The sequence below is a fragment of the Abramis brama genome (genome assembly GCF_963993115.1).
Source record: "Abramis brama genome assembly, chromosome: 16".
NCBI classification, from domain to species: domain Eukaryota; kingdom Metazoa; phylum Chordata; class Actinopteri; order Cypriniformes; family Leuciscidae; genus Abramis; species Abramis brama.
The window spans coordinates 18,335,686-18,355,096 of NC_139978.1; the positions used below are offsets into that span (position 1 = coordinate 18,335,686).

Here is a 19,411-nt window from a genome sequence, read left to right on the forward strand (position 1 = left end):
TTAAAAATCTTAAACTTATTTTATTTCAGCTAGTTGCCAAAGCAGCATTTCTCATTTTCTTGATGTACTAAAATAACAAAAAAATTAAATTAAAAATAATAAAAACCATGGACAGATGTAAAATTACTAAAACTTTAACCAAAATCAAAATGTATAAGAAACAAACTAATTCAAATTTGATCAAAAACTTACTAGTATTAACTTGATGTACTAAAATATCTAAACTAAAACTTAAAAATCAATATAAACTGTATAGATGTATTTAAAAAAAAACGAATAAAAATGACAAACGTAACAAAATTACTAAAACTTGAACTAAAATTAAATAAAATCTAAAAAAATTAAAATATAAAAATAAGAAAATAAAAACATGAATAAAATCAATCAATAAAGACATATATGTTTTATAGTCTAATAAAAATGACAAAAACACAATAAAATTACTAAAACAAAAAGAAAGAGGAATGATGTCTCTGCGATGTAGATGTGATATAGTGATTCTGATTGGTTCTGTGTGTGTATGTGTAGTTGTGTGTCTGCTCTTGGAGTCAGTGGAGCAGGGTCATATTGTCCCTGGTGTGGCCTTGGCTCTACACGCTGACACTGCATTGTCCAGCACGGCCAGCTGAGCGTCTCACACAAATGACCTCATTCATCCTCTGCCTCTCACACCATTACACCCCATGGCCTAATATCAACAGCACATACATGCACTAACACCTGATCAATACCGCACGGGCCAGGCAGCTCCTCCATCGGCAGTCTGGGCTGAAGGTGCCGCTCTTTAGATTTCTTGTGTTAGCTGAGTAAATGGTCTCTTCAAATTGACAGCATCTTGTCTTTGTTTATTTACAAAAGTGGGTTAGCTAGAGTGTCCGTGTTCGGTAGGGGTTTGTTTGTACTGTTGGTTTGCTCGCAGTTGATGGATTGTAGCTTTTTTTGTGTGTGTGTGTGGTTGTGCTTTATGGGAGCGAGTCTTGAAGTCTGTTTACAAAACCATAAAACAAATGTGTAAATATTTGTTTATGTTGTAATGTGCACAAGAATTGGAAGCGACTGTAGCGTTGCCAATGTATGGACCTTTAGTCAATTATGTTAGTATGTACATACTGTATGTATTCAAACTTTTTTTGAATTTGAACCACATACAGTAAATAAACTGGGTAGTTTTTTCCCCCTCACTATACTGTTCTTTTATTTGTAAACTACCCAAATGTAAAATCATACATTCTATCTGAATAGCTTTAAACGGTTTGGCCATCAAGAATACCTGGTTGGGTGTGTGTGTGTGTGTGTGTGTGAGAGAGAGAGAGAGAGAGAGAGAGAGAGAGAGAGAGAGAGAGAGAGAGAGAGGCTTAGCTGGTTGCCAGGCTTCCACAGTGCAATAATAAACTCCGTAATCTCCTCATTTAGGATTCAGCATCTCACAGTATCTTAATGAAGCCTGTAATGAAGCTCTCAAAAACTCTCAGAACCCCCAAATCACCCACTAGTTAAAGCGTCCAAAATACCCAGACCAACCACAGCATACACATTCTCGTCTTAGTCCTACATTTATGGTGGTTTTTCACCCCCTGACTAATAGTATGTTAATTTCAACTCATTTTTATTCAGGTTTAATTGCTAATTTTGCTGTATTATTTTTGTCTGGCTTTTTAAACTGCAGAATGCATGTCATGCCTGTATAGGTGCACATTCTTATGTGTTTAATGAAACCTAATTAGGATCCACTGAAACATCTTTTACTCTGAAGTGTGTATCGATGGACATGTTGCATTCCCATAGTTCCTTATTTAAAAGATAAAATAAAATGTCAGAGAACTGTGATCCGGCCGGCTCTAGATACAAAGTTGTTCCTTCTGGTTAACATCACTACTACTATGAAAGTAGAATTCGGGATGTGTCCCAATAACAAAGACTGAAGGCCGCAGCCTTCTTCATATTCTTCTTCATATTCTTCTTCTTAAAGGCACCATTACAAATACATGTTAAGATTAAATCGTTTGATTAAAATCTTTCACAAAAAGAACTTTTTCTGCTTCATTATTCTCCCATATGAATGGAATTCATTATGCAAACACAGAGAGAGAGGCAAGCATGATGAGGAAGTTTGTAATCAATCTTAATGGCTCTTTACTGCTCTGAGGTTCATTATGAATATCAGGCAAACACAATGAGCTATCTTTCACCCTCATATCGATTGCTATGCAAATTTACATACATTTCAAGCAGCCTTGCCTCTGTGGAGAGCAGAACCGGGGTTGTATAATAAAACAGTTTGTTAACAACAAAATATAACGGCACTTATGAGAACACTTTCTGCTCATTATTACGCCGTACTCGTGATTTCGGACCAGTAGGCGAGCGCGCTGAGACACAAGTACATGCATGCCTTTCTGTTTAGCATCGCCTCAGCGTGGAGAGGTGCCATCACGCTGTTGAGTGTGTGTCAGTCGGTGAGTGTCCCTGTCATGTATGGCTGTGAGTACACACACCGTGTGTGCAGTGTGCTGTGAAAATTCGAGAAGGCAGCGCTGCAAAACAGAGGAAAAACAAATTCGTACCTACGGGCCTTTTCAGCACTCTCTCAATACACCCCCAGCACCCTGATCCGTCTCACTTTAACTCAAGCATAGCGATGGGTCGGAATGGACGACGTATTTTTTCTCTAATACAGTCTGGAGTTATCTTCGCCTGTTGTGACAGATAGTGGTATTTGCTGCCAGACAGAGGCTTGATTGCAGAGCTCACAACCCATGTGATAGTACGTCAGTGATTAACGCCTATATGAAATTCAATCATTCGTCAATAATTAATTCACTCTTTCATCATTCACAGCTCATGAGGGCAGCAGACAGGCACAAGCGAGGCTGTATATGTCTTTACATTATCTTTGCTTTTTCAAGAGCATCAAGAACGTGTTGCTGGACGGTTGTTGCATCATGTGACAGTGTAGTATCCATTGCATTCCTTTACAAAAATAGTTGTTTCAAGGGTTATAGTGATCATGTGCTTAAGGGGATAGTTAGAACTCATCATTTGTTGTTCCAAACCTCTATGGCCTATGTCAATAGGGTCCAATGGTGTTTTGGGCCCAACTGACTTTAAATCGATGAACACAAACATTCTTTAAAATCTAGTATTTTGTATTCCACAGAAAATAGAAAGTCATACCTTTTTATGATAAATTGATTTAAGAATATAAAAAAAAGCCATTGTGGTCTCACTTCTACCTCGTCATGTCACTGACCAATCTCTTGTTTTTGTTTATCAGGTCTAAGTATCCGCGGGGCTCAGGAAGAGGACCCACCCGATCCACAGCTGATGCGTCTTGACAACATGCTTCTGGCAGAGGGTGTGTCAGGACCGGAGAAGGGCGGAGGATCGGCGGCGGCGGCAGCGGCGGCGGCAGCGGCCGGCAGTCCCACTGACAACTCCATTGAGCACTCTGACTACAGGGCCAAACTCTCCCAGATCAGACAGATCTACCACACCGAGCTGGAGAAATATGAACAGGTGAATGTCAGTACACCCTATAGTCCAATAAGGCATTATCAGCTTGCAATGTATATTTTCTTTTTGAAGGTCCTGTATGACTTCTCTATAAGTTGCTCCAAAAAAAAAAAGAGAGAAATAATACATTTTCATATAATAGTTCATGTACATATAACTAAAACCTAAAACCTTTTCCAGCCTTCTGAAAACACCTATCTAGTTGTTACGAAGCCCAATCTGATTGTATGGTACAGAGCCAAGAACTTTTTATCTGCATTCACACATTTGCATTGATCCTATGAGTGTGAATAATCCCAGCTTGCTGTTCTGTCTGAATAGATAGTTTTCCACTGAAGCTTAATGACAGGTTTAAAGGGAGACCTAGAGGCCTTCATCTGAACTGAAGGTGTCAGAGGTCTAAACCTGAGCAAGCATTTTGCATTTTACAGTCCTGTCTATCATGATTACAACTGAGAGCAAATGTGATTTATGGTGGTATTCAGGCATTAGGACATCTTCAACTTACCTGACCCCTGAACAACGGTAGTCTAGACATCCTCTTATAAATATTGAGCAGACGCTTTTAGTTACATTGTGGAGGGCAGCCTCTGATTGCATAGTGCATTTGAGAGTGTCGCTATGCAGGACTGGCTGCTTCATTGAGGTCATGTATTGATTCTTTAATGGAGCTGACATTAATTTTTGATTCAGCGCTTTGGTTATTTTCCTCATAATCAAGGGCAAGTTGAACGATGGCCTTTCAATCTTTTTTTTTTTTTTTTTTTTTTTTTGAGATACGATATAGTTAACATGCTGGATGTTTTGAAGAGACGTCTAGAAAAATTTAAGTAATAGCTGTACAAATAGTCTATTGTCCCTGGGTCAATGACATGATGCTCATTTTGTCCAGATCTATCCTTTTTTTTTTTTTTTTATGAATCACATAGGGTTGTCAAAAGTACCGGTACTTCGGTACCAAGTCGGTACTGAAATTTTAAAAACATGACGATACCAGCATTTCTGTAGTACCGGTAGTCAAGTCATGTCACCTTCATTTATATAGCGCTTTTTACAATACAGATTGTTTCAAAGCAGCTTTACAGTGAAGTAAATACCGATATATTCGGTACCCGCTGACAGGCGGCTGCTTTCAGTCATTTCCGTGTTTATCTAAGCGCAGGGCTCCAGACTAACTGACCACAAAAAGACTATTTAAATATGAATCCTGGATGTTCTGCGCATCTCTGTGTGAATGTCGCAGATGCATGGTTTCAGTTACCACACACACAGACAGACACTGAAGCAGCTGTGATGTTCGCTGTGTTATCAGCCTCTTCCACCTCACTATATGAGGACCTGAATGCATGAACTAACTTCATCTCCAGAGCTGCTCTGGGTCTGATTCACTTCATGAGCATTTTACCGTTTAATTTGAGAAAAAACTATCATCATATCATACACCCACAGAAACGTAAAGGTCTTCACGGCAACCCGTCAAAATAAAAGTTTGGTTTAACTTGAATAAATTGACAGAAATATAACCCTAACAGCATGTGGCCTTCAAATGTTTATATGTATTATTAACTTATAATGATTACCATCATAAATAATAAACTCAATGAATTTATTTTAATATTTTTTTTATTAAAATAAATAGTTAAATAGTTCCAACAGATTTTACTATGGTACCGAAATTGGTACCGAGAACCGTAAAATTGTAATGGTATTGGTACCGACTACTGGAATTTTGGTATCGTGACAACCCTATTGTACACCCATGTATTTATGTTAGAATATTCATGTATCTTATTGTGTTTTACTTGATAGTTACAGCCCATGACATTTTCATTCATTAAATTCAAACTTTTGTTTCAAACCATATACAGTAAAACCAACATGAATAGTATATTTCTAAGAACTTGTGTTAGGTTTTTCCTTTTCTTTACCGTTGTTACTCTTTTTTTCTCGTCATTGACGTACGTTTTACAGAAAACAATTAAGAATGGTTGAGAGAACACTTTTATTTGTAAATAACAATCCCCTTAATATGAAATGGAAGTTGTTTAGCTGATGGCTTAGTCGGCCAATGGGCTCAATTAGTCTGATTAACTTGCAAGTGTTTAAAAAGGGAGCATGTGAATAAGGTTGCTCAACCCTTTCACCCAGAGTAAATGCATCTTTGTTAAGGGTGTTCCCCATTTTAATAATCTAAATGTAAATACTTAACAAATTTTACTCCGAGTAATGAGCTAAAGTGTGCACTACCTAAATTAGTTATTCTAATTAATCATGTATGAACCACTGCTTTAACGAAAAGCTGTTTAATTTCTACGGCGCTGGGCAAGTGCCAAATTGCAAATCGGCATTTGCATTCATAGATGACTTCACCTATTAAGCCGTTCAAGTCCTCAGCAGCACTACAAACAGTATGGATGGTGTTTTTTCCGTGCTTTCAAGAGCGTCAGCTTTGAACTTGCTTCAAAAATTGCTGATTGCTGCTCCAGAGAGCTTCAAACGAATGCAGTTGAACTGATGTGCTTCTTCTGCCGAATAACGTCAAAGAGCATTTCTGTCACTGTGCTGAGAGTATATAATGATTTTAAAAAGAGTGTCAATCTCTAGGATGTTTTTTGGGATGTTAGGTGAGAAAATAATGACAGAACTGTATATTCAGAAATTATTTATTACATTTAGTCTCAGTAGGGTGTCCTAAAGACTTCAGAGTAATTTAGTTTTGCGTAATGCATTTTACACCTACTCCCTCTGTGTCCTCAGATCAAAAATGTATTTCTCCACAGGCATGTAATGAGTTCACCACCCACGTCATGAACCTGTTGAGGGAGCAGTCTCGCACACGACCCATCTCGCCCAAAGAGATCGAGCGCATGGTCAGCATCATCCATCGCAAATTCAGCTCCATCCAAATGCAGCTTAAACAGAGCACCTGTGAGGCCGTCATGATCTTGAGGTCCCGCTTCCTCGATGCCAGGTTAGTATCCGTATGTGTGATTTGTCTACATTATAGGACATGTAATTACAAATGATTCTCGGTTGTATCTGAAAGAATCCATCTTCTGCTATATACAAGAAAGGGATGATTAGAGAATATGATTTCAAGTTAACCATCAAATATGATGGCCCCAAATGTATTTAGGGTGTGGTCACATTTATCGTTATTTAGTGAAATTTTAGAGGTCAATTCAGTCATATTAATAGGAAATCTGTGCAATTGGACATTTCATGTGCGGGCAAAAAAAGTTCCCCAATCAGATTTTGCCCATAGTCTTGAAGAGGCTTCTGTGTTAGCGGTGCTTCATGCATCGCTACACTATAGACAGTGGACCATATTTGCCTGTGAAATTTAATAAAAATTTCACTAATGTGACTGCACCTTCAAGCACACTTAAAAATGTAATTTCATTATATAACAAAATATCAAACCAAGTGATATTTATTTTAAAGAAAAATAGCTATTTGTTCAAAACAAGGACAAAAAAAATGTTCAAAATGAGGATAGAAGATTCATAATTCCATTAAGAGGAACTTTGGATCAGTTATTTTACAGTAATGGCTTAGAAGGTGAAGTTAGCTCTGAAAAAAAATGTCTGCAGATGCCACTTTGATGTTTTATTTGCAAAATTCAGACATTCTTTAGTACAACTTAAATTCAGACATTTTTAAGTACAACTTAACATAAGTGTTAAGGTTCCATTGTTTTTAGCTCAATTTTGAGTTCATTTGACCTATAATCTGTGCAAACAGGGTTCAGGCACCTGTTATCAGTCGAGCACAATAACACATTCAACATTATTCAACCATTAGCGGTTAAGATGTGGTACTGCCAAGACAAGGGTTGTGGAGCCTAGAGGCCATCCACTAAACACAGTCATACTAAGCACCTGAAAGCAGTTAAGAGTTTTATAGAGTGGAAATGAAGTCATTTGCATTTGGTGGGTAGGAGGTCATCGGCAGGTGGTCTAGATTACTGTAATCACAAACAGTTGGTAGAGGAGATCTGGAGAGGCATAGAGGGGAGAGAAATGATGCAGTGAACACGAGAAAAGAACGGATGAGGTCTCGAGGAGAACGCTCAAGTGAAGCGGAAGCACAATCATTTGGCCGGCCACTCGTGTGAAAGGCATTAAACAAGGCGAGAGAAAGAAGCCAGCGCTTAACTGTGGCGGGGTGGGTCGCAGTGAGTGGCGGTAAGTGCAACTCCATCAGGCCCTGCCCCTGTACTTGAGGAACAGTGTTCAGCTGGCCATGGCCTGATTTCCCTAATGTCCCAAGATACAGCTCTGACTGGGAATGCTTGAGCAACTCTAAACGCCCCCATCAGAGTGAAAGAAAGCACAAGAGTGGGAGAAAGAGAGAGGGAAAGCTCGCTGCTCTAAACACTGAACATTTCACGCTTCGCTTAGAGCTCAACCGATAACGTAACAACTCTCCATTTGTGTGTCTACATATGTATTCCGATAATAGCCTTCCTGACTTCATTTCCTGCCAGCAGTTCATTATGAGTTTGGCCATCACACATGGTTTTATTTGAGTTTCTCTAATTGCCTTCCTCCACTTGTTTTCCCCCCGCTTGTCCAACGGCAGACGGAAACGGCGGAACTTCAGCAAGCAGGCGACCGAGATCCTGAACGAGTATTTTTACTCACATCTTAGTAACCCGTACCCCAGTGAAGAGGCCAAAGAGGAGCTGGCTAAGAAGTGCAGCATAACAGTATCCCAGGTGAGACCACACCACCCATCCATGCCCCATTTTTGTTGGATAGTCTGGAAAGAATGAATAATGACAGATCAAAGCCTGAAGACTTAAAGTCAGCATGCCCAGGGTTTAATTAGGTAAATCCAATGCCATCCCTGTTAAGAAAAAAAAAAAAAAAAAGCATTTTAAAAGGGCTATTTTGCAGGTCTATCCTGGTCTTAGTTGGTTTAAGATGGTCCTTCAACCTGGCTAAGCTTGTCTTCGGCTGGTCTAGCACAGGGATCTTAAACCCTGCTCTTGGAGACCCATAGAGTTTAGTTCCAACCTGCTCCAACACATATGCCTCAAATTTTCAATTGATCCTGAAGACCTTGATTCGATGGTTCATGTGTTTGATTTAAGGGGCGGTCACACTACACTTTTTGTTCCATTGACTTCTGTTTATACACATACAGTACTAATGCAGGAGTCAGGAAATGCTTTCCAAAATTCAAGTTTGGTGAAATCTGCTCTGCGAATTCGTATCACGTGAAGATGTGTGACCGATAGAAGACTGAACTCTTAACTCATTTTAAAAGAACGCAAACTTTAAATCTGCAGGATTGAAGAGTTGCAGTAAAGTGGAATAGACTGCATATTGTTTTTATTTTGGATGTATAATATGTTGAATTGTGTGTTTTTTTTAAATGCTACTGAGTGTGACTTCAAATGACCGCTGCAGTGTCTATAGAAATTTTGCTCAAAGTCTTGTGTATCTATGGCTTAATGTTGGAGCTAAACTCTGAAGGAAAGTTAGTCTCCAGGAGCAGGGTTGAAAACCCCTGGTCTAGCTGGTCTCCCATCCTGGCTAAGGTGGTGCTCAGCTGCTTTACATGGTTGGCCAGTTGGTCTCCTAGCCTGACCAGCTGAAAAGTTCCCAAGACCCCTCTAAAATCAGCCAACAGAACAGCTTGACAGGCTTTGAGACCATCAAACCATCTTAGGCTATTTGAAGCTGTTTTTGGCAGCAGGGTAGTACCATAATCTAGGTTAACAGCAGCTAATTAGCAAGGCTAGGTCAGATGAGGCAAACGAAGGCCCTGTCTCAAATGGTGCACTTAATGTGGACCTATGGTCACTTGACCTTTGCTCGTATGGTGTCCAGTTTGTCATTTTAGGTTTCCAAACCTACCCATGCACCCACTTTGCAGCAGCTATGCATCCTTGAATGTTACCCAGCAGCCCATGTGGCAAAGTATGGATTCGGAGGAGGATCGCGAGGGCTATGGGTGCCATTTGGGACAGGGCCAAGATTGATCACACCAGAAAGGCTCTTCAGCGTACTCTCTCTCATTGTCCTCTTCTTTTCTCTCGTCACTGTCTAGCATGCATACCTGTTTGCTCTAACACATCAGTCTGATACTTCCACTGAGCTGAGTCTCATGCAGGGCCTGAAGACACAGCGTGTACCCTGTTGTGGATGGATGCCACAGTTTGTGGTGATCTGTGTCAGTCATTGTGTTTTAGAGTAAATGTGTGTGCATGCGAGTGTATGTGTGTAGGAGAGAAAGAAGAGGGATAAAACTTTTAGTCGCACAGTGTGATTCATTTTCGCAAAGCAATTAAGAGTATAGTGTTTTCCCACTCTAATAGCGAAATTCAGAATCCACCTGAAGGCAAGAGTACCCACCCACACCCATCTCCCCACAGACAAAACAAAACTCTTTTCCTTTTTTCAAATTGTCACAGAGGTGGTCAAGGAAAATGTGTACTGTTAACCTATTGGTCTTAGAGCATATTTGCATACTCTGTGATGTAATAAATGTTTATTTTTTCTCTGTGGGGAGGGGCTTATGGAGGGTTGTTCAGAGTCAGATCCTGTAAAAGCCATTCTTTTTTGCCTTCAGGGGGTGGGAACCACCATCACAGTGGCACAGGTATGTCATGACTTCTCCTGCTCCACTTTTTTTTGTGCCATTTGTTTTACTTTATTGTTGATTTTTCCTTTATTCTGTCACCCCTTTATGTGTGTTCACTAATACCTTAGAACATGTTTAGATATACTCAGCACTCTGTTCCCCAAAAGTCTACCTTTTTCTGCACTTAGTGACAAAAAATCGAATGGGACTGTATTTGGAGTGCTCAGTAATCAACTAAATATCAGACAGTATTTATGTAATATAAATATATATACTCCCCCTTCACTCTTCCCTAGAGAATTTCACTCGATTGTCAAACTTCTAAAAGTATGTGTCCCTTTTGATTGTGTTATGTCTTGTCATTGTATATTTTGACATTTCTGTGATAGGCATTTACCCCACATCGTATTTAATAAGTGTGTTCTGCATATGTTCAGGAACTTAACCTTTTTTATATATATATATTTGGAAATATATTTCATTAAATGAATAATATGCTGGAGGATTTTGTTTTTCAATTTTAGTGTTAAAGATTATATTTTTAATTAAAAAGAAAATAGGTAAAAATGTTGCGGTGTGTTTTAAAAAACATTTATATAAGTAGTAAAAAAAAATTCACTCGTTGTAACATGTACATCCCGGAGACTGCCTGCTTTGCCTTTTTCCTTGTGTCTGAAACATATGCTGATTAGAAGTGATGTGTGGTGTTAATGGTATTGTTGATGAAATTTAGTCGGCTTTATCAGGCACCACTTCACTCAGTGCACAGAATCAACCTCATTATCTGGGCACGATCTGTGTGCATGTGTGATGTTCTGCCTTCTAATTGAGCACCATGGCATACTGGGTCACATGATGCTTTTTGTTTTAAAGAGTTTTCATAACAACTATGATTTTAGGCACTGAGTCTAGAGGGGATAACATGCACCCTGCAAATGAGCAAGCACAAAGTGTGATGCCCATCACCCAATTAAGTGCTGTTCTTCCGCTTCGATCTTCCTGTGGTTCAAACGAACGACACTTATCAATATTTCAGCTCATTATACATGTAGCAGAGCTCTGCATTAATAGTTAACACATTAACCTGAGGCAGACCGCTTCATTATTGATAATATCAGCAGCCCTGGCCACTGCAACCGCCAATGACAGGAATTGTGTGTGTGTGTCTGTGCGTGTGTGCGTGTGCGTGTGTGTGTGTGTGTGTTTGTGTGTGTGTGTGTGTGTGTGTGTGTGTGTGATGAAGCCAGAAGTCTGAGTCTCCATTTAAGCTCCACTCTCAGCAAGAGAAGCAGTATAAATCGGGAGGTATTGAGACCTGGGTAAGATCATCCATCCCATTTCAGTGACACTAGTGGTGTATTGACCCAAGCTTGGGGAGGGAGTAGTGGTGAATTATTTACTACACCCACACAGGCTTTCCTCTCCATTGGTTTAAAGCAAATAAACCAGGTATTGGGTTCCAGGCATAGAAGTCTACTGCATCTCTAGTCTAGGGTGTCCTCACATAAATATGAAGACCAAATATGCAGTGAGGCAAAATATTAGTATTTAAACATTTTTTGTCAAGTGAAATAAAACATTTTAATGTATGAAACCAGTATGAATACAAAGATTACATTTGAGAGTTCTTGTACTAGATTTTTAAAATAAATTCTTATTTTAAACCTCTCGGACACCCTTATTTGTTATTGACTCATCTAAAGGCAAAAAATACAGCAAAAGAGAGAACAACCATTAAAATGAGTTATGTGTTGTTTTGTTAAAATATGAAACGTTAGGGTTAGGAACAGCTAAAGGAAAAGTTTAAGGAGACTCTGCGTGCCTTTTTTCCATGGCCTTAAACTGCTTCATAAGCAGGTTAAGTAAAAAGGATGACGGCTAGTGCTTTCATTGCTTCCAATTAAACCTTGCTTGTTAGTTTAACCTCTAGGTAAACCCATCAAACAATTGATGTTAAGGCAAAAGCCTGCCAACGGTGGTGGCTTCAGCTGAATGGTCATTAATTTTAATTGCCTAGATATTAAAGATTTAGAAGCGCAGAGGCATGGTGGGGGTAGAAATGATCTGATGTCATGTAAATTCAGCCGCTGTAGCATAGTGTGGCTCGGGCTGCTGGAGATATTAAAATGGAAGCAGAGAGGTGGAAATTAAATAAAGCATCATTAAGGGGCTGAGGCTCTCTGGTCCTCCAGTCCAGCCAGAGCTGGAATACGGCAGGAGAGATCGCCACGGCGACAGGCCACCGTAATTTATAGGGCTATTAAGAAACAACCCTTAATCTCTTTATTATTCCACAATTATGCAGTGCTAGCATTTGCACATCTACCACCCCCCATGTGACCCAGATCATATTGTTTTCTGGCTGCTGTTTTTAGTAGAATTAGCATTATTGTAATTATTAATGTATTGGGTTGAGGCGGTGTGGCTGCTTTTAGGTGTACTATGTGAGTTGTGGTTATTATCATGTCTATTATTTGTCTTCAGGCAAGAGCACAAAAGTGGTTTTATGCAAAAGAAAAGAACATTAGTGTTATTAAGATGCATAAAAGCCTTGCCTTTGAAATCAAGGCAATGAATGTTTCCAAGTTAGCTTTAAAGAAAGCTAGTAAAAGTAAAAACAAAAGAAAGATTTATGTTAAAACAATTATTGAGAATATTTTTATTTTTTATTATATGGGGTCAAGGACAAGAACAAACCATTTTTAGCAAGATCTCAGCTAGCCTTACAAGGAAAGTTTGGCATTAGCTACCTGATCCCATAAGCACAACACTGATCCTAATTTTGCCACAAGATGAGCAGCCCCATGTGTGTTGGTTTTGTCTAGAGACAAACAGAGAGCATGTCACGCCTCCATCCGCAATAACGCACAAGCCCTGTCTGATAATCGCTTAATTAGTCTGCATGCCCAGCGGATATTACTGTGGGAGGCTGGGGACTGTGGACTTGATGGACCCAAACATGACATCTTGAAACAATCACTCTGCTCAGTGCACAGTACCTCGTCTGCATTGACGTCTGACGCCCCCTCCTATTTTTCCCCCTCTTTTTTTGCTTTCCATCTTTCCCTCAGGTATCCAACTGGTTCGGCAACAAGAGGATCCGCTACAAAAAAAACATTGGCAAGTTCCAGGAGGAGGCCAACCTGTACGCCGCTAAGACAGCCGTGACTGCCGCGCACGCAGCAGCTGCCGCCGTCCAGAATAGTCAGACCAACTCACCCACCACACCTAACTCTGGTAAGCTTACACCGATCCCGGACGAGCCCCCAAAAACCAACCAGCTGTACCCTATCTCAGCTTGGTCCCTTCTGAACCTCTGCTCCCTCTGGCACGCTGGTTGGCTGCTGTGACAGTGAGAGGTCCCAGCCTGGGGGATAAGCCTCACTCGCCTGCCTCTGAGACTATACATGCTGAACGAGACGAGTAAAGTCAAGCAGAAACTGTGTGAGCGGGTTGCACATGCTGAATATGTTTGAAGTATTGAAGGGTGGGAGGGTGGTGGTGTTGGTTGGTATAGAAGAGATAATCCTCACCCACTGTACTCCCTTCTTATCCATAAATGTGACAGTGTTGCCCCTGTTGTGACTTTATAGAAATATCTTGCTCGGAGCATGTTACACTCTTAAAGAAATGTATAGTATGGAATAATAATCAATATTTGATTAGCAGAATGATGCAGTGTTTCTTAAACGTATTCTCTTCAGACATAATAAGCAGAATATTTGACTGTGATATGGACATAGCATAGACCCTGAGGAGTTGTGGGTAAGCAATTTTTAAGGGGTCCCCTTTTTCTTGCACCCAGGATTCCAGATGAAAGATGAAGAATTTCAGCTGGACTCTGCAGAGAACAAAAACACTCTATTAACCAACATGTTCACTGGTACTGGCCTTTTCCATAAGCTTCTTATTGTCCTTCTTGTCATTGGCATATAATCCCCCGTATGAACTAGCCCACTAGAGTAGGAGTAGGTGTGAACCCCCGTGGAAAACTTAGACTTCCAATTCCATATTCCATCTCTGTCCTTTTTGTGACCCCCCCCCCCCCCATTTTGGCATTTTTGGTGACCCCCATGTGCCCTTGTAGAGATGTATTGCAACCTAGCCGCCATCACCATCCCTATCCTTTCATTTCTCCCTTGTTTCTTTTGCTTTCCTTTGTTGCTTGCTTTCTGAGCATCACTTCCTAGCGTGGTGTGTGGTGCGCGTATGTCCTTGTACACATTGTGTGTATGTGTGAGTCTGTGATAGCCTCTCTTTCTCTTTCTCATCCTCTCGTTATTCAGCTCCTTACATCTTTCCTTTCTAGGTTCGTCAGGTTCTTTTAACCTCCCAAACTCGGGGGACATGTTCATGAGCATGCAGAATCTGAATGGGGATTCTTACCAAGGGGCACAAGTCGGAGCCAATGTGCAGTCACAGGTAGGCGCTACGCACAGGAACTGGGGCTGTGAACCAGAGCAGACCTGTCAGCTAGCCTACCATCCACATTAAAAAACTCAACCCCCTCCCCCTCAACATATAGACAGTGATACAGATTTGATCAACCCCCTTAACAATTAGTCTCATTATAGTCATGGAAGATTAATAAGTAGTCTGGACATGGACGGATCCTTCACATTTCCAGTCTAGACCCCCAACCAAATTACCATATCACAGCCCATAAGAGGTCCTTCTGAATAGAAACTCATTATTTACAGCAGTATGCTAGTATATTGATCCTGGAACAGACCCCATATTGTAGTTGATGTTGTGAATGCATTTGGCTCTGACTTGAGCTCTTGGGTTGGTATTGGTTGTATGGTACTGTTCTTTCCTCCAAACCTCTATATCCTTTTCTGTCCCCTGTTCATTGTGATTATCCCCATTTTTCCATGTTCACATAAGCTCATTTCATTCTCATGTTAAAAGACACCATTTGAAGGAGAGAGAAATAGAGAAGTTAATGTGTATTGAAGATTTATCAGAATCTCAATATTTGCTCACACTCTGTTAATGTGTTGTCACGTACCGTATTCTCCTCCAACTGTTGTCATGTGCGAATACTATTGTGTTTTGTAGAATTCCAAATCTAAATCCAAATGATTGCTTTCCTTCTTTCTATGTTATTATGTTTCAGGCTTGGAAATAAAGTAATCATAGCCAGACAGCAATAGAGAGGGGAAACTCATATGTTGTCCTAAATGTTGCATTAAACCACATATGTATCCCATTTATCTGCATATTCCATTAGTATGATTCATTTAGTAAACAACAAAGCCATCAAATTTTCGTTTAAACACCATTGCCTTTGTCTGTTTTAACCATACATCACTGTGTTGATGTTTGCATGTGTTCCTGAAACACAGAATGTTGACAAGCTTGACTTCCTGTTGTGTGCTCTGCAGGTGGATACCCTGCGCCATGTTATCAGTCAGACGGCAGGATACAATGATGCCCTGGGGGGGAATCCGATGTATAGTCCACATGGCTTGAATGTAAGTACTGTCTCAGTCAGTTGTAAAATGCAAAATGTATGTTTTTGTAACAATGTAAATGCTGTTATTTCTATTTATAAAACTCTTAACTGTCACTTTTGATCAGTTTAATGCTCCCTTGCTGAATAAATCTTCAAAAAATAACACGATTTTGCTATAGTTTACTTTTGTTAAGAATTTGCTATAGTTTGTTTTTGAAACATAATAATGTGCTGTGGCTTGGAAGACATAAACAACAAAATCTTAAGCTTGGCATTTACTAAGAAATGCTGTTGTTAAACTTGTAGCGTGCACTACATATAGTTATTATAACATAAATTAGAAGGATCAGACAGCAAGAAACCACCATAAATCCAAACTCCACAACAAACAGAGTGATGATTCAGAGGATGACAGGAGTATCTATCCCATAATATGCATAAAGCGGAAAATATGGCCATTTTAAAAGCGGGAATAAATGCTTTGCTCAGTAAAAGCTCAAGCGGCTGAAGTATTTGGGAGTGGTGTGAGGAAAATGAGATTCAGAAATATATTAAGTCAGTTTGTTGCCTGTGTAAACAGTTCCTATTACAGTAACCTATAACGTGGTAAGATGAAAAGGCTTTTACTAGCACGTCTTGCCTCTGTTTGCCTGTTTTGCAATGCTTCAAAGAATTTGCAATATCCTTATCAACGTGATGAAATATGAAAGTATGATTGCCTGCAGCCTTCTGCAGGCATGAATTTTATCTTCCTTGATGAGGTTTGATATGATGTTTTTTTTCCCCCCACCATGCACTGCGTAATCTGAAACCATCAGAGTAAAGACTCATTTATTTGATGAGAGAGAGAGAGAAGAGTGAAATGCAGACATTTATCTTCCTTGAGCTAAACACAGGTTTAGATGTTATATCTGTTCGTAAATATATAAACTTAGATGTGTTAGCCTTAATCAAAAAAAAAAAAAAAAAAAACCTGCTGACTGACAAGCCTCTGTAGCTGCTGAGCTGATAAAATAGGAACTTGTAAACTTTTTCTGGCTTTGTAATATTATCAAATGAGCCAGTAAAACGTGTCTTAAAGATTATTATTTATTCATAATACAAAACAGCTTATTTATCGGTCCAAATGGTACTTGTACATTATCAAAAAAGATAAATGAGCTTTCCAAAAGCAAAACAAATCACTTTCTACTGGGAAACAGATGCAATCAGATGGAGGAATAATTTGCAGTGAGGTAATTAATAGAGCATAGCTGTCATATGTGTATTTTCTGATGACTGTTAGAGCGCCATTTGCATGAATTAACTCTAGCAAAGCACACAACGATAAATGTCATAAGTCAAAACGTATGCCTGATTTTTCACAGCAGTGAGGCCCAAACGTGGCAGTGTATCTGTGGCTAATGCTGAGACGGCTGTGTGTCAGTGTGTGTGTGTGTGTGTGTGTGTGTGTGTGTTCGGAGGCCTCTTTGGCCTGTAGCTGTGCAGATGAAGTGTCAGCCTCTCGCAGACTCAAACGCCACACTTTCACACTCTCTCACTCTGGTCCACTGCTTAAGTCACTCTATCATTACAAGTGTGTGTGTGTCAGGCTCAATGCGAGTGATCCATGTCATCAGAGTACAGCAGACTTCCTTATAACGGTCGCGTTTCAGCATCAGTCCAGACATTGTGGCTGGAGGAGACCAGCACAATCTATTTATTGACCAGTTCCAGGAACTCTAAATCAGCAAAATCCTAATTCCGCCACTGAACAGTTCCCCGTACACACGCACAGACACATGCACAGGCACACACATCTCCCCATGATTTGAAACAGACAGATTGTTTTGATAACCAAACACCTCATTAGCAAAATACGCAGTAGTTCTCAACAGTTTTTCTTCAGGATCCAGATTTCACATGAAGTGACAACTCCATCAAACGAACATTGTATTAAACAACAAAAATAATTATAACAAAATAATTATTGATGATTCCCCGTATTCGTGTTATTATTATTATTATTAAGTTATTATAATTGATTTATATTAAGTCAATGATTCACCATGTTCATTCATATTATTATAATTCATTATAATTTATTACCTTAAGCCAATGATTCACCATGTTTATTATTGTTTCATAATTTTCTATATTATATTAAGGCACTAATTTACCATGTTTATTTTTATAACTTATTATGTTTATTGTATTAAGCCAATTACTCACCATGTTTATTTATTACAATTTTTATAATTATTATAACAATTTATTAGGTTTTACTTGGCCAGTTTTTACCATGTTTATCCTTATTACAAATTTGTAATCTCACATTTTCTTTTTCCTTTCATAGTTTTGTTTGTGATTTTTGAGAATGAGGGCATTTCCTCAGGTTGGCATCTGCTTAATTTACACGCTTTACAAAATAATTACAAATTAAATACTGTAGCATTTGTTCTGATGCATTGCCTTTAATACCAAACATTTTAAAATATTCACCAAAACCCATGATAAAAGCACAATTTTTTTTTTTTTTTTTTTTTTTCTGCGACCCACAGCCCTTTCGTAACTTATCTGCTACAGATTTTCAGGTCGTGACCTACCAGTTGGGAACTATGGCTTACCTTAACTATCTGTTGTGGTCATACGGAGAAAGAGAGGTAGAATTAGGTGGGGGGATTTAAGCGTTATTTTGGTGGGAAAATATCCAGCAAAGGCTAGTCTCCGATGAGAGCCGAGCGATTGAATCAGAAGCACTCAGGCGAGCAGGGTGGAGGAAAGGCCTGCACCGTCACTTCCACTCAGCATCCTTCGAGCTTCCCCCCTCCCTCCCCTTGACTGACATCAAAATATGGAGCGACAAGCTGTCGGCCCACCGCTGAAATCTGATTAGACATTGATTTCAGCAATCGTTCCCATTGGCCACAACATTTATGCGAATTTGTTTTCTGAGAGCGAGGGAAGCAGGGACCGAGAGAGAGGGAGAAGCCAATGTGGGTTTAACGTGGCAAGATGGCCGTCGGCATGTCAGACAGTAGATCAGAGGAGACACTCTCTCTTATTAATTTCTTAATATATTAGTATGCATATGTATGCATGCTTCGCACGTACAAACCAGAATTAAGACACACACTTCACTGCAAGCAGACAAACAAACACACCCGCACTTCTCGCCACACATGCTTCTGTGAATATATGAATACTGGAAATTTATATTCTTTTCCATAGCAAATTGCACAAAATGTATGGGATGTCTCGTAGTACATATAAATACATATATCTTTTTTTACTGTATTTATATTAGATTATTTACAAAATGGCATATATATTTTTCATTTTTATTTACACACACACACACATTTATATATATACATATATATATATATATATATATATAAATGTTCTTTCACTGTAAAATTAGTTGTGTGGCGAAACCAGTATTGGGGAAAGTTACTTTTAAAAGTAATGCATTACAATGTTGCAACTTCCTAACGCAAGTAACTTTGGGTTAGTTTACTTTTTATGGAAAGTAATGTGTTACGTTACGTCCCGTTTTCGTACTTTTTCCCACGTGGGCTGGGCTTGCATGTTCTGATTTTGGCAAAAGTAAAGGACCTTTCACACCAAAAGTGAAATGAGACAGTAGGAGAATGTTCAACACTCTTACTTGGGCAAAAAAATAAATAAACACAAACATGCTGTTTATCTAAAGCAATTTTTGCTTATTAGTATGGTTAAATTGGATCATCAAAGGTCAGCAGCAGAGGCACTGAGGCAGTGAGATTAATTACATAAAGTATATTTGTGTTATTTAAAATATTTCATTACTGCAGTTGGCATTTCAATGTTTTTATTCATTTTTCG

The 19,411-nt window shown here is 39.3% G+C and overlaps 2 protein-coding genes across 9 annotated transcripts in view; one reads left to right on the forward strand and one right to left on the reverse strand.

The window, feature by feature from the left end:
- Window positions 1–19,411, reverse strand: part of LOC311065815 (DLA class I histocompatibility antigen, A9/A9 alpha chain-like) — a 484,454-nt gene that overhangs the window by 348,781 nt on the left and 116,262 nt on the right. The window lies entirely within an intron of this gene.
- Window positions 1–19,411, forward strand: part of pbx3b (pre-B-cell leukemia homeobox 3b) — an 86,064-nt gene that overhangs the window by 65,086 nt on the left and 1,567 nt on the right. For 2 of the 8 annotated variants that reach the window (XM_084087677.1, XM_084087680.1), the window contains 8 exons: window positions 3,275–3,516; window positions 6,294–6,484; window positions 8,098–8,233; window positions 10,096–10,125; window positions 13,179–13,344; window positions 13,913–13,990; window positions 14,417–14,529; window positions 15,495–15,584. In XM_084087677.1, the coding sequence (XP_083943803.1) occupies window positions 3,275–3,516; window positions 6,294–6,484; window positions 8,098–8,233; window positions 10,096–10,125; window positions 13,179–13,344; window positions 13,913–13,990; window positions 14,417–14,529; window positions 15,495–15,584 (1,046 nt within the window). The remainder of the gene's footprint in view (window positions 1–3,274; window positions 3,517–6,293; window positions 6,485–8,097; window positions 8,234–10,095; window positions 10,126–13,178; window positions 13,345–13,912; window positions 13,991–14,416; window positions 14,530–15,494; window positions 15,585–19,411) is intronic. The other 6 variants (XM_084087681.1, XM_084087682.1, XM_084087678.1 and 3 more) reach the window with 4 other exon arrangements.